Source organism: Pseudonaja textilis, chromosome 16 (assembly GCF_049901715.1).
Source record: "Pseudonaja textilis isolate UNSWEBS1 chromosome 16, rPseTex1.2, whole genome shotgun sequence".
Lineage (NCBI taxonomy): Eukaryota > Metazoa > Chordata > Lepidosauria > Squamata > Elapidae > Pseudonaja > Pseudonaja textilis.
The window spans coordinates 6,419,261-6,434,212 of record NC_142005.1 but is presented as its reverse complement, the minus strand read 5'-3'; the positions used below and the strand labels follow the sequence as shown (position 1 = coordinate 6,434,212).

Genomic DNA, 14,952 nt, shown 5'->3' with positions numbered 1-14,952 from the left:
AGCGCGGGGCGGGGCCAGAGAGGTTGGGCTCGTGCGTTGAGCAGCAGCTGCTGTTGTTGCATCTCGCGCCCTCCTTTGGCTCTGCTGCCCAAAAGACCAGGTGTTTTATTTATATAAGGGAGAAAAATCCCGTTGCCCTTTCCCGGGACCAACCAGAGCGGCCCGCTGGAGGCTTTTGCGACCATGCCAGGCAGTTTTCTGTCCCTCCAGCAGCAGAGGGTGCTTGGCAGTCTAGGGAGGCTGTGGAGGGAGGGGGGCGGTCGCCCCTTCGCTGTCCATGCGGGTGGGAGTCAAGGGGACGGGGCCAGGCTCCCCTTGGGCAAAGCTGTCAGCCGGTGGGTGTTTGCACAGGGCATCCGGAGCTGGGCTGTAGCTGCCCCCTTGGCCATGGCTGCCAAGGTGGATTTGACCACGTCCACTGACTGGAAGGAGGCTAAATGTAAGTGAGAAGGGCAGAGTGCGTAGTTGTGAGTGTGTGTGTATGTGTGTGTGTGTTTGCAAGGCCTTGCCCTGGCTGCGTCTCCTTCCAGCAGTCCCTCGCTGAGCTTCTGCAAGTCTCTCCGTCCTTTGTTGGCTTGCAACTTGGCACCCACTTTAATTTCCTAGCTTCTCTGCCAACCTTCCAAGGCTTGATCGTAGTTCAGTAGACTATAGTTTAAGGCAACTTCGTGTGGCTGCAACAAGAAAAACTGCAACCGTGTTCGCACTCTTTAGATCCTGCCTTGAAATTAAGGAACCTTAAAGTGGGCCAATTTATTTATTTTTTAAATTATGTTTTTAGAGGAAAATGGGTGATGTGTGTGGACCCCACAAAAATGCTTCTCCATAAAAGCATTGAGGCAGGGGGTGTATCTGGTTAATTAGAATAACACAATAAAAGAGTCGGAAGGGACCCCCAAGGTGTGGTTTCTTTCCCCTTCAACCCCTTGCCCAGGCCAGCCTTCTCCAACTTGGTGCCCTCCTCATGTGTGCTTTTCCAACATGTGCATCGCCACCCCTTTTTAGATGAAGTTAAGGGCTTTGGTGAGATGCTGGCTGGGAATCCTGGGAGATGTAGTCTCTGAACATTGATCCAGAGGTCTCAAAGAGACATTGCAGCTTTTGCAAGAGACGAGCTGTACTGGTGCCTGGTTTAATAAAAGGCACTTTATTTTGTACTTTAAACCATCCTGCCAAAGATTTGCTGCTTCAAATCAGCCAGAATGAACCCAGAACCATTTTTTTAGTTCTTGTTTATGTATTTCTATGTTGGCTTTTGTAAACTCTGCAAAAAGGGACTTCTTCCTTTAACATACCTGCCTCTTCTTCTCGGTCATGGAAAAGCAAGCTTGTTCTTTCCCATTTTTTATTAAATTTCCACACTGCCCACCCAAGCGACTCTAGGCGGTTCACATATACAAATTGTTAAAAGAAACCTAGTTAAAGCAAAAATGTTAACTTTTAACATAAGGATAAAAAAGAGACATAATTAAAATTAACGTTTATTTTTAACATAACTGTAAAGAGACATGGTTACATGTTTATTTTTTTAACACAACAGTATTGAAGCATAGTTACATCATACTTATTTTTAATTTAAAGGTAAAGACATGGTATAAATGTTTATTTTTAACATAAGGGTAAAAAAAGACAGTGAAAAATAGCCATTAAGTCGCTTCCTTCACTGCTGTTGTAACTTTGGTCCCTAAATGAATGCTTAGCACTGCCTGTACTTAATTTCTATTTAATGTTTGCTCCTCTTTATGAATTTTGTAAGCTACCCAAAGTCACTGAGGTGACAGAGTTGCTTAGAGAGAGAGGGGCAGCATATTAAATTTAATAAATAAAAGAGGCTGCAATTTGCAGTGAGCAGGCAACGGAATGCTCGGGGCCTCGGTTGCCTAGCAACCGGCCTGGGACGGTCCCTTTCCTGGACTAGGCCTCCATCCACCCTTTGAGGAAAATGTGCTCTTTGAGGGACTTTTTGGGTTTTTTTTCCCCAAAAGCTGGGCTTTTCAAAAACCTTGGGGACCAGAATTGAAAAGTAGCTCAACCTCTGGAGGGCTTTTGAAGATGGTTCTTTGTGTCCCCTCTGAGGAAAATGGTTCCCTCACAGCAATGGCGGCCGGCCTAAGAAAATAGGCCTTTTTTCCAAGGCTGGTTTGGCTTCCCAAAGGAGAATGATTAGGGACTCAGAAATGGCCCTGTGTGTCCCTGGCTTTGGAGACAAGGCAAGGGGATATTCCTGATGAGGTGTGGACACCGTTTGCTGCCCATGGTTGGCATTGAGGAAGGGGTTTCCTTGGAAGTAAATCCTTGAATTGCAGTTTTCAATTTCTGAGAAGCGTTGATTAAAATCAGTTCAGTGGGCGACACACGGAAGTGAGACATGTACACTGAGCACTTAATTCCTCAGTTCTTGCGCATCCATGTTGCAAAAAACCTCTGCTTAGGTTAGCATAAGTATTATTCCCTTATTTAATACCTCCTCATTCCTGAAAGTTATGTGTGTTGTGTTGTACTGGCTGTGTAAGGGGTATTATTACAGTTTTTCCTTCCTTCCTTCCTTCCTTCCTTCCTTCCTTCCTTCCTTCCTTCCTTCCTTTCTTTCTTTCTTTCTTTCTTTCTTTCTTTCTTTCTTTTTTTCTCTCTCTCTTACTTTCTCCTCCCTTCCTCCTTTCCTTTCCCTTTCTTTATCTTTCTTCCTTTCTTCCTTCCTCCCTTCCTTCTTACATTTATTGACAGCCCATCCTACACAAGGTATCTCTGGGCAGTTTACAATATTAAGAATTTTTTTTACAAAACCTATATACAATAAGAGCTAAATAATAAAATATATAATACACAATCCTAACTGGGTTTTTTTTTTTAGTTTATTTTATAGGTAACTATAATGTGAACTTCATAGTATAAAAACTATAAAGGGAATTTTTTCTTGTGCGGTAGGTTGGGCTGAGAGAGATCTGGGACTGGCCCAAAGTCACCGGCTGACTTTCATGCTAAGGCAAGACTAGAACTCACTGACACCCTCTTTCAAGGCTGGCACCTTAACCCCTACACCAAACTGGCTCTAGCTGCAATTGCTAGTCCTCGTTCAGCGACTGCCTTATTTAGCAACGGTTCACACAGGGCCTTGCATGGACAACCTTGTCAGGTCTGTCGACCGAAGGAAGGCTGGAGTTGGATTATAAACAGAATTGTGGCTTCACTTAGCGACTGCTTTGATCAATGACCGAGTTGGTGCTTCCACCAGATGAGGACAGCCTGGCCTTAGGATGTTCTCAGTTGCAGATTTGATGCTTTCCGTTCATTTTAGCTACTCCAAAAGCTTTTCACCCGCTTCTAGCTACTGAAATTTTTTTTTGAAGTGGCAATGCAATCGCTTAAAAGTGATTCTTTTCTAACCAATGTACAGTAAATTATTAAATTATTGCAGATTTCTCCCCCCCACCCCCGAATTTGCATCACCAACCACTCTTTTCTTTCTCTCCTCCTTTATCTTCCCGTTCAGCATTTCTGAAAGGACTGAACAACAAACAGCGGCGTTCACATTACTTCACTAAAGATTTCATCAAGCTGAAGCAGATCCCAACATGGAAAGAAATGGCCAAAAGTGAGTCTTTTTTTTTTAAAGCTGTTGGAATCAGTGACAGAGAAATATCTTCTTCTTCCTGTTGTCATCTTCATCTCTTCCCCCTTTCATGCCAGGCGCTCGGATCCAGCAACCTGAAGAAACCATTTACCCAAAGGATAATAATCTGAATGGGAAAATCTCCCTCTTCCGAGGAGACATTACCAAGTTGGAGGTCGATGCGATCGTCAATGCTGGTGAGTGAACAGCGGAATGGATCCCGCTTGGCTTTGAGGGAGGGTGGGCTGAGGGCAGATGTGATTTTTGCATTCCTCATTTGAGTTTAAGAACAGAAGAAAAGGAATGGACACGCCCTTGGCCAGAGGTCTCCAAACTTGGCAGCTTTAAGATTTGTGGACTTCAACTCCCAGAATTCTCCAGCCAGAATTGAAGTCCACAAGTCTTAAATATACCAAGTTTTGAGACCTGGTCTTGAAAATCTTTTTGCAATTTCCACAGTATTTGATTTGCATTAAAAAAATATCCTGGCTTTGAACTTTGCAGTATTTTTAAGTTAACTACTATCATACGGATGGGGAAAAAGCAAAAAAAAAGAAGTCAAAGCAGTGGATATATGTGTATGGTGTGCATATGTACAGTACATATCACAGGAAATAACTTTACAGCGTCTTGAAGTAGTTAGGCCTCTGTTTCCCAACCTTAGCAATTTTAAGATGTATGGACTTCAATTCCCAGAATTCTCTCATCAATGGCTGGGGGATTCTGGGAGTTGAAGTTCACCCAGTTGGAAATTGCTGTAGTTGGGAATTGGTGAATTTCACAACAGCCAAAAAGGTCAAAGTCTGTCTGCTTGAAAATGTATATACGTACAGTAGAAACTTTTGAAGCCTTTGGAAGACAGAATATAGAAAAGAAGCTAAGAGGGACAAAGAAGTAGAAAAAATTTGCAGTCATAAATAACAGGAAAAAAAATACATGCGATTGTATTGTCTCTTTCCCAAAGTTAATAAATAAATGACCAATTTTGAATCCTTTGGAATTGGATGGTCAAACCAAAAGGTAAGTGACCAGGTTTTTTAATTCAATGTGGGGGATTGGTATGTGCTTTTTTTTTTTTTTTTTTAGCAGAAAGGTATTTTAAAAATTGGTCTATCACTTTCCTGCTTCAGACTTTTTAGCAAACAGATTTGCATTGCTGGTTGTATGGCTTAAAATTCTGGTGATTGGAGACAAAGATCAAGTTGCAATAAGATTACAGTGAAACTTGAAAATTCTGGTCAATTTGACAAATAGTTCTCGTTGGGGAATTGGGTTATGTCAAAACTAATATTTTCTCCATGTGCAGGAAGTACTACCTTGTTTGAGTGAGTGAGTCAGAGGTTTTTTTTGCTTGTGTCAATATTTTGGAAATAGACAATGAAACATGCATTGCAGTGTGTACACATAGGGGCATTTATTTAAAATGAATGCTGCATATACGGATTGCCAGTATTTAGCCCATATAAAGAACAGAGAGATGGAAAAGAAATTGATTCTATTACTACCCCAAGAGTATCTCTCTCTGACGTTTTCTGAAAGCGCAGTCAGCAAAGCCTTTGCGACTGCCTTGTTTAGTGACCATTCACGCCCACAACATTGAGGAAAAAGTAACTTTGCAGCCAGGCCTCCCATTTATGACCTTTGCATGTCTGCAAAGCAAAAGAAAGATTGCAAGCACAGTGGTGGTTTCACTTAACAACCATTTTGCTTAATGGCCGAGTTGCTGGTGCCAATAGTGCTCGCTAAACAAGGACTGCCTGTATTCTGCAGCTTTGCAATGTAAGATTTGAGGAAAAGGAGGAAAATTACAGCTGTTTAAGTAGAAAAAAAAGCATGTGGGGTTCTTATCAGCCTCAGGTTTTACAACTGAGAGAAGATCTGATTTTTAATTTCTGCCTGAAGTACGATATACAGTAGTTGACTCAGCAAGACCTGGTGCTGTTGCTCTCCGCGAATACTGGGGGGCGCCAAAGATTCAGAATCCAGCCTTTGATTCCGGTTTGAATTTCGCCATAGCAATAAATTGGCAGGTTTTATTAGTGTTGTTTATAAGTCTTTGCTAACGAGGTTTTTTTGCGGGTGCTTCATCACTCTTTCCTTGTACATCATAAAGTCTGTATGTCCTTAATTCATAGGTGCAGTTGAATGTAAATTAAGGTTACCGACAATCCGATTTTATTCCTAGCTGTGCAAAAAAGCTAGCGGCAGCCGTGTTTTTTTCCTGGCTTCGATGCAATCCAATTTGTAGGTTTGCAGGAGGCTTGTCAAGCGGGGTGGTCTGTGGCAGCTTAACCAAGCAAGCCGGGTGTTTATTTCCTCTTGACCTTGTCTCCATGACAGAAATCTAACACAATCGTGGTCTCAGAGCTCTTACAGATACCAGCTGTGTTGTTAACACCTCCCAAGGCGCCAGCTTATGTAGCCGGCAATGCCCCGATATGCTTCAATATTATACTTTTTAAAAATGTAAATAATATATTTATTTCTACTATACTGACGATAAAAAAAAATGTACAGGGGAGCAATCGGCAGGTTTTGTGGACAGGTTTAGGACAGAATAAATCCCGTGAGCGTACACTGGTAATCCTCAGCTTACGACCACAATTGAGCCCAAAATTTCTGTTGCTAAGCAAGACATCTTGGTGCTTCTCCTTCCACCCCTGGTATCTTTTCTGTTGGGTCACCTGAGTAGCTTTCAATCTGATGTGGTCCTTGTAGGATCAGCCCTCTCTCTCTCTCCCTCTCCCTCTCTCTCATTCTCTCCCTCCTCTCTCCCTGCCTCCCTCCCTCCCCCTCTCCCCTCCCTCTCCCTTCCCCTCTCCACCACTCCCTCTCTCCCTCTTTTCCCTCCCTTTCTTCCTCCCCCTCCCCTCCCTCTCCCTCCCTCTCCCTCCCACCCTCCCCTCTCTCTTCCCTCTCCCTCCCTCTCTCTCCCTCCCTCTCCCTCCCTCCCTCCTTCCCTTTCATCCTCCATCCCTCTTTCCCTCCCTCCCTCTCATCCTCTCTCCCACTCCCGCTCCCTCCCTCTCCATCCCTCCCCCTTCCCTCCCTCTCCCCTCTTTCTCTTCCTCCTTCCTCCCTCTCCCCTCCCTCTTCCTCCCCCTCTCCCCTCTCTCCTTCTCTCTTTCCCTCTCCCTCCCCCTCTCCTTCCTTCCTTCCCTCTCATCCTCCCTTCCTCTCCCCTCTTTCTCACCCCTCCTCCCTCTCCCCTCCCTCCCTCCCTCCCCTCTCATCCTCTCTCCTGCTCCCTCCTTCCCTCCCTCTCCCTCCCTCCCTCCCTCTCATTCTCTCAACTTCAAGAGCTAAGGCGCTGCAGGGGACCGGCTGGTGGGAAGATTGGCACCGTGTTCTCCCAGCTGGGTGTTTTATGGAGAGATGGATGGATGGAGTGCCTGTGTTACTTTGGCATTACCAATCGCTGGCCAAGGTTATCAGCCCGCCAAGTGCGGGAGGCAAAGGCCCCAGGCAGCCATTAGAGTGGCAAATGGTCAACGCAAATCGGCGCATCTGTCACTACAGTGGTCCAATTGCTGGCGGATGTTGGCCGCCACTGGAACCTCCGGAGGAGTGGCGAAACAATCCGAGTCGCTGCTTAGGAAGCCCAGGGTGGGCTGGCCCTGTTTGGTTTCCCCTGACCTCTCTTCCCAGCAGCTGGCCTCGCACTGAAAAAGGCTACGTCTCTTAGAAGCGGAACTCCTCCATGGGGTTTGCGCGTCGCCCTAAACCTTAGTTTGCTTGCCGCTGGTCAGTTGACAAAGCTGCGGTCGGCAGGATTCAGAGAATTGGCTGAGCAGTGGGTGGGCGGCTTCCCCTGAATTTCTTCTGGGATGGAGCCACCTGTAACTATAGTGGCTGAAAACTGGAAGAGTGCTTCTCTGCATTTGGCAAAAGGGATGGCAATACATTGGCTAGAAGGGAGGGAGGGAGGGAGGAAGGAAGGAAGGAAGGAAGGAAGGAAGGAAGGAAGGAAGGAAGGAAGGAAGGAAAAAAAAGAGGGGAGAGAAGGGAGGGAGGCAAGGAAGGATTAATGGGGGAAGAAAGGTAGGAAAGAGGGAAGAGAAGGGAGGAAGGAAGGAAGGAAAAGAGGGAGAAGAGAAGGAAGGATTAGAGGGAAGGAAGGAAAGGAGGGGAGGGGAGAGAAGAGAAGGAGGGAAGGAAGGGAAGGAACGAAGGAAGGAAGGAAGGAAGGAAGGAAGGAAGGAAGGAAGGAGAGATTAATAGAACAGTAAAGAAATATCTGGGATTTGAGAACGAATTTTGTAATCTCATTGCTCAGTAATTTCCCTGGAGAATTGTTTGTTTACAGCCTGCTTTAAAAAAAAAAAGTTATTATAAATAAATCAAGGTAGCAATCATACCAAATACTCCTTCCTCCTCCTGTTTTCCCCACACCTCCAACCTCCTGAGGTGGGTTCAGCTGAGAGGGAGGGACTGGCCCAAAGTCACCCAGCTGGCTTTCATGCCTACGGAGGGACTAGAACTCATGGTCTCCTGGCGATTGACTCAAGGTCACCCAGCCTATTTCCTTGCCTAAGCGGGGCTAGAATGCCCCGTCCCCCTGGTTTCTTGCCTGGCGCTTTCATTACCAGACCAAACTGGCTCCCTTCAAACTTATTTCCCTATATCCTCTTTTCAATCCCATTTTCCATTTTTGGGGGGGGTGGGGGGGTCCGTCACCCAAATCCAGAATTCCCCATCCTGACTCCTGGCAGGCAGAGCAAAATAAAATAAAGGGAGAAGTAGATTCTGCCTTCGTGGCTTTTGGTGCAGGAAGCCAATTCCACCAGTCTAGGACTGACAGAATGAAATAGAGCTTAATTACCTGACATTAATTAACTGCATAATTAATCGCAGGGCCTGATTAACCTCCAGAATTCGTCCCAGGGATGTCCCAGCTGATACGGTCAATGAAGCGGCAAGGCAATTGGCCGAGTCCGTGGAGACAGCGAGGTCTCTGGTAGCTAATGCAGTTATTCTTAGAAGCGGGGGAAAAAAATAAAAAACGGACCTGTTTGGAGGAAGAGTTTGAGGCTTTCACTGCTGCTGCAGAAGAGATCACATCAGATCTCAGATGTGAACCGATCCTTGCTGGCTGTTGCATCAGGGGAAAAAAGCGGAGGGGGGGGAGAAAGGATCTTAGACAAGATAAGAGATGCCAACCACCTATTGCTGAGGTCCATCCAGCGGTCAGTCCCCGAAATTTTGACCAGCAGGGAGTAGCACTCGAGTTGATTTCCCCAAGGCTAGAGAAGTGCTCTCGGTTGCCTTAGGATAGCCCGTTTGGTCTCGTGGTTAAGGCACCAGGATAAAAACCAGGGGACAGTGAGTTCTAATCCAGGCTTAGGCGTTAAAGCCGGCTGGGAGACTTTGGGCCAATCACCAGGATATGGTGAGTTCTAGTTCCACCTTCGGCATGAAAGCCAGCTGGGTGATGTTGAGCCAATCCTTCTTTCTCAGCCCAGCCCACCTCACAGGGTGGTTGTTGGTGAAGAAAATTGGAAGAGGGAGATATGTGGAAGAGGTTCGCCACCTTAATTTACATGTAAAAAATAATAAAGGGGCACAAATTTTAAAATATGTATATAGCTCCTTCTTCCCAATAACTTTCTTCAAAGAGAGCTCCTGCAATGGCCATAAACGACCCCTTTTTTAGAGCAATAAGTGTGAGTTATTCCTTCTTTCTTTTTTTCTCTCCCCCTCCCCTCTTCCCCTCCCCTCTTGTCTCTTTCCACCTTTGGACTATAAAAATCGCCATAAAACTAGAGATTTGCAGCAGGCTTAAATGGGGAGCATTTCCCACATCAGATGGCTCCTGTCTCAGCTCCCTTTTGTGGGCGCTGCCAGGCGGTATTTCACAGGGAGGTTGGAAGTGCGTGAAGCAAACCTCGCAAGGCAGGTTTTTTTTGGGGGGGGGGGACAGAGTAGGAGGGCAGGCCCTGCCAATGGGGATTTGGAAGCTTGGCTTGAGGACTGGGGGTGCTGCTGACCCTGCAGATACCACGTAAATATCAAGGACCATTCATCGGTGGAACGGCTTCGCTCCGGACATTGTGGGCGCTCCATCGCTGGAGGTTTTCAAGGAAAGATTGGACTCCCGGTTGTCTAGAACAGTAGAGGGGTCTCCTGCTTAAGTAGGGGTTGGACTAGATGACCTCCAAGACCCCTTATCACTTATTATATCTCTGTTCTGCAACTTGGGGCACAGGCCACTTGATACCTTGGCCAAAATGGCAAGGATCGCATTCTGTAAAGCAGAGACACCCTGAGCTTTCGGTCGGCCAGAATGACTCCATTCATCACCCATGGGGTGTGTGTGTGTATGTGTGTGTGTGCTTTGTTTGTATATGTGTGTTGTTTTTGTGTGTGTGTTTTGTGTGTGTGCGTGTTTTGTTTGTGTGTGTGTTTTAGTGTGTTCTTGAGTGGCACCAAGTCAAAACCCCAAACGCAATATTAGTCACAGAACTACGGTGAATATTAATGCTTCCCTCTCCCCTGGGTCCCATAAAATACAGTATTACAGGTAGCCCTTGACTTACAACCGTTCACTCAGTGACTGTTCCAAGTTACAACAGCACTGAAAGAAAGTGACTTAGAACCGGTCCTCACCCTTACGGGCCCCACAACCAAACTTTGGGCGCTTGGCAGCCGGCGTGTATTTGTCACAATTGCAGCATTCTGAGGTCACCCAGACCGCCATTTGCCACCTTCCCGCGAGCAAACTCCAATGGGGCAAGCCGGATTCGCTTAACAACCATGCGATTCACTTAACGACTGCAGCGATTCACTGAACAACCCGTGGCGAAAAAGCCCTACCATTGGGCCTTACTCATGCCTTGCTTCACAACTGAAATTCAGATTCCGATTGCCGTATGTCAAGGACTACCCCTAAGGGGTGTCTGTGTTAAATTCCGTGTTCTGTGTTCTAAATAGACGTGGTTTTGCCAGCAGGCCTGGGGACCCCCAAAGTGACCTGAAGACCATGGTATAGTTGGTTGTATTGACTAGGTTTATTGGGCTTTTATTTTTGTAAGTCCCCCAGAGTCACCCCGAGTAAGCTGGGCACCCCTATAAATCTTCTTAATCAATAAACAAACTTTTGCACGACTTCTGGGGAGCTGCAAGCCATATATCTGGGGGCCCCAGGCAACAGGGAGGCCTCGTGGAGTCTTTAGCTCTGCCAGCACATTAACTCCTTCCCCCTCCTGCTCCTTCCACACGCATTTTTTCCACAAGGGATGTCTCTGATGTGAATTTAACTTAATGTCTCCCTCTGTTCCTCGCTAGGTGTCTTTGGAGGAGGCTGCCCGAGGCTGAGAAATAAGTGATAGCCTCTCTCCCCTGAATCAAGGCCTGCGTTCCCTAAGGCCAGAGGAATTATTTTGACCCCTGGGGCAGAAAATCCAACCAATGGCAGTGAAAATGCAGCAGCCGCCACATTAAGTGGATATCTGCTGATAACCCTCTTTCTGGGCTGCCCATATCTATTATGGTCTTTCTTTTTTTTTCTTTTTTTTTTTTGAGAAATTTAGCTACCACATTGTATAGGAATTGGCAAGATTTCTCGTGTGTCTCTTTTCCTGTCCAGCTCTTTTCCTCTCTTGCCATCAACATTTCTTCTCCTGGGCTCCTCCTCCTCCTCCTCCTCTTCTCCTTCTCCTTCTCCTCCTCTTCCTCCTTCCTCTTCCCCCCTCCTCCTCTCCCCTTCCCTTCCCCTTCCCTCTTTCTCCTCCTCCTCTCCTTCCCTTTCAACCCCTCGTCCTCTATTTTATTTATTGCATTTGCTCCAGCTGGGGGGGGGGGGGGGCAGGCAGCGTATTTTAGGCACCATCGCAGAGAAGATTAGCATCTGAACAATAGTCCTTGGCTGATGACCAAAATATATGTTGCTCAGTGAGACAGTTGTGAACTGAGTGTTGCCCCCTTTTACGACCTTTCTTGCCACCGTTGTTAAGTGAACCACTGTAAGCTGTTAAGTTAGCAACACTGTTGTTAAGTGAATCTGCCTTCCCTGTTGACTTCGCCGGTCAGAAGGTTGTCAAAGGGTTGGTCAGATGACCCTGCAACCATCATAAATACAAGTCAGTTGCCAAGAGGCTGAATTTTGACCAGGTGACCGTGGGGGAGGCTGCGATGATTGTAAGTCAAGGGCGCAGAATAGATTATCTTAAGGTGCCCACAACCTGACAGATAACAGGGCTTCGTTTGTAGGCTTCCTTGAATTGCACCCAGAAAAATATGGCTAACCAACAATGCAGGATAATGTATAATGTAATAATTGGGGTTTCTCCTCCCTTTACAAGCAGTCAGCTGATTCTGGAGCAGCTGTCCTCCGAATCAGCTCGTCCTTTTGACTGCCTGCTAGTTTATTTTGCATTATATTTTTATAGGATTTGTACACTGCCTGTGGGGGGGACCATCTTTGTTAGCCAGCCTGGAAACGTGGCTGATCTGATTCTTAGCTGGACTGGGGCCCCAAAGTCTGGTGTTCCCTTATATTTATCCATTTAGTTCCCCCGGAGAATACAATGACACCTGAGCAGGTTTGCAGAAAGATTTCAAGCAGATATGGAAGACTTTTAAAAACCAGGACTGCTTTATTTCCCACCCACCCCCAAAATCCCATCGGTTTGGAAGCTTTGTGTAAGCTGTTTTATTTATTTTCTCTCTTCAGTTTATATGACTGCCTGTTTACCAAATGGCTCTGGGCATCTAACAACACACAACAGCAGTTTAAACATGCACCCCTAATCAAAATCCAGTACAGATTCATACTCTGTGTGTGTGTGTGTGTGTGTAACTTCCCTAACACCTATAGCGTTGAGCCCAGTCATTCACACAAGATTAATCGATGCGTACACCTCGCCCAAGGGGCCAAAAGGATTCTATCCAGGCAGCTTAGGGAGTTTTTTTTCCCCTCTGCTTTTCCACGGTTTAACTTAACGTTGCTTTCCCGCTCCCCATGGCTGCCTGGTCCGCTGTAATTACAGCACGGGCGGGTCCCCCTTTGTGTTAGAACTCATCCTCCCTCTCCTGGCATCCAAGCCAAATTTGGAGCGTGCTCCCCTTTGCTTGGCTGCGGAGCTCGAGTCACAATCCAGGGGCATGCGTGTCCGTGTTTTGGCCGCGAGAGCGAACTCCGCAGTGTTTCCGTCCAATGCAATTTTCCTCCTGCTAATGGAGATGAGGCTTAAGATGCTTGGCTTTGCAAGGTGGGGAATTGGCCGGAGGGGGCATAGCGGAGCCTCCGTGGCACAATGGTTAGAATGTGGTACTGCAGGCCACTTCTGCTGACTATCAGCTGCCTGCAATTTGGCAGTTCAAATCCCACCAGGCTCAAGGTTGACTCAGCCTGCTTTCCTTCCAAGGTGGGTAAAATGAGGACCCGGCTTGCTGGGGGCTGTAAAGCACTATAAAGCAGTATATAAGTCTAAGTACTATTGCTATTGCTATCTGCCTGCATCTAGAATGACAGATTAACCGAGTTGGAAGGGACCTTGTAGGTCATCTAGTCCAACCCCCCGCCCAAGCAGGAGACCCTACACCGTTTCTGACAGAGGTCAGCCCAGTCTCTTCTTGAAAGCCTCCAGGATGAAGCTCCCACAACTTCTGAAGGCAACTTCTCTTCCGTGGGTTGATTGTTCTCACCGTTAGGAAATTCCTCCTTATTTCCAGGTTGAATTTCTCCGTGTTCAGTTTCCATCCATTCTTCCTTGTCTGGCCTTCGGGGGGCTTTGAAAAATAGCTTGACCCCCTTCCTCCTCTCTGTGGCAGCACCTCAGATATTGGAAGACTGCTGTCCTGTCTCCCCTGGTCTTTCTCTTCCCTAGACTAGCCAGAATTAAGGGAAGGGCTTTTTCAGCTGCTCCCTTTTAAACCAATGCTTCCTTCTGCCGGATACCTTCCGAGGCAGGCACCGTATGCAAAGAGCAGGAGGGATCCCTCTCTATCCCTGCCCTGGGCTGCCAGCAAACGTGTCAGGCCTGCTCTGGCAGTGCTGAAGAGAGCCACGCCTCCGACAGCTGCTTTAGCAGGGTGCGAACCCCACTTAGCAAGCCTTGGTTTGCAGCTGGTGGCTGTAACAGCCTTTGGAGGCTTTGCCGCCTCCTGGCCATAGAGAGAGAGGACGATGGTGCCAGCATCACTGATGGGGTGGGGGCAGTTTGGCAAGGGCGCAGCAATGATCCCCCTCCAGATGTGACGGAGGACACTTCCCAGTTAGCCAGACTGGCCGAAAGATGCTGGACTGGTGGTTCGTTCCTGCATTCCCGGAGGGCCACAGTTCTCCTTGGTTCCCACATTCTTCCTGGTCTCCCTAAACTTGGCGCTGAGTGACAGCTGGAGACTGAGTACAGCTGGTCCTCGGCTTACAACAGTTCATTTAGCGACCGTTGAAAGTTATAACGGTACTGAAAAATGTGCCTTATGACCGTTTTTCGTGCTTAGATGATTGCAGTCTCCCTAGGGTCATATGATCAGAATCCAGGTGCTTGGCAGATGGCTCGTGTTTGTGACCGTTGCACTGTCCCCGGGGTCACATGATCCTCTTTTGCGACCTTATGACAGGCAAAGTCAATGGGAAAGCTAGATTCACTTAACAGCCACGTGACCAGCGTAACAACTGCAGGGATTCTCTTAACAACGGTGGCAAGAAAGGGGAGCCAGAAAAGAGAGGCAGTGGGGTAAAACTCACTTAACAAATCTCTCACTTAGCAACAGACATTTCTGGCTCAGTTTTGGTCGTAAGCTGAGGACCACTTGTGGTTTAAACCTCCATTGTGCCGGGAAGGGAGGAAGAAGAAGAAAGGCCTCAGTAAGAAAGGCTCGTGAGCACCCCTTGGTTTGGTTTGGTTTGGAGCTACCCAACCTGGTTGCAGTGCAGGTTCTCCAACCCAAAATGCTTCAGGTGGGTTTGGCTAGATTAGATCTTACCTTGGTTGGGAGCGACGGGGGTGGGTGGGGATTTCCTGGGAATTGGTAGTTGGCAGGCATCTCAGCCAAAGATGCAGACGTTTGGAAGATCAGTAGGAACACACTGAGAAAAAAATGCTTCCTAGTTTCCCCAACCCACTGTGCTTTAAGATCGGTGGACTTCAACTCCCAGAATCCCCCAGCCAGCGTGTTTTAAGATCAGTGGACTTCAACTCCCAGAATTCCCTGCCAGACATGGCACAATGTGTTGTTTTATAAAGCCCCTCTTTTTTTTCTACTCGGGCATTAGGGACTCTTGATTTAAAACTATGAAAATCTCTGACTCTAGTTAGTTTGTCCCATGTTTCCAGTGTTTAGGATTGATGGTTACTTTCTTTTTAGAAAAAGCAAAACAGCTCGATGCAAACGCCCTC

General features: G+C 47.0%; 1 protein-coding gene across 11 annotated transcripts in view; it reads left to right on the top strand.

The window, feature by feature from the left end:
• The window catches only part of MACROD1 (mono-ADP ribosylhydrolase 1), a 195,053-nt gene continuing 180,101 nt past the window's right edge, over positions 1 to 14,952 (top strand). For 5 of the 11 annotated variants that reach the window (XM_087913685.1, XM_087913688.1, XM_087913689.1 and 2 more), the window contains exons 1-3: positions 6 to 439; positions 3,491 to 3,592; positions 3,688 to 3,807. In XM_087913685.1, the coding sequence (XP_087769811.1) occupies positions 184 to 439; positions 3,491 to 3,592; positions 3,688 to 3,807 (478 nt within the window). In that variant the 5' untranslated portion in view covers positions 6 to 183. Of the gene's footprint in view, positions 440 to 3,490; positions 3,593 to 3,687; positions 3,808 to 14,952 lie in introns of all 11 variants that reach the window. The other 6 variants (XM_087913690.1, XM_087913691.1, XM_087913692.1 and 3 more) reach the window with 2 other exon arrangements.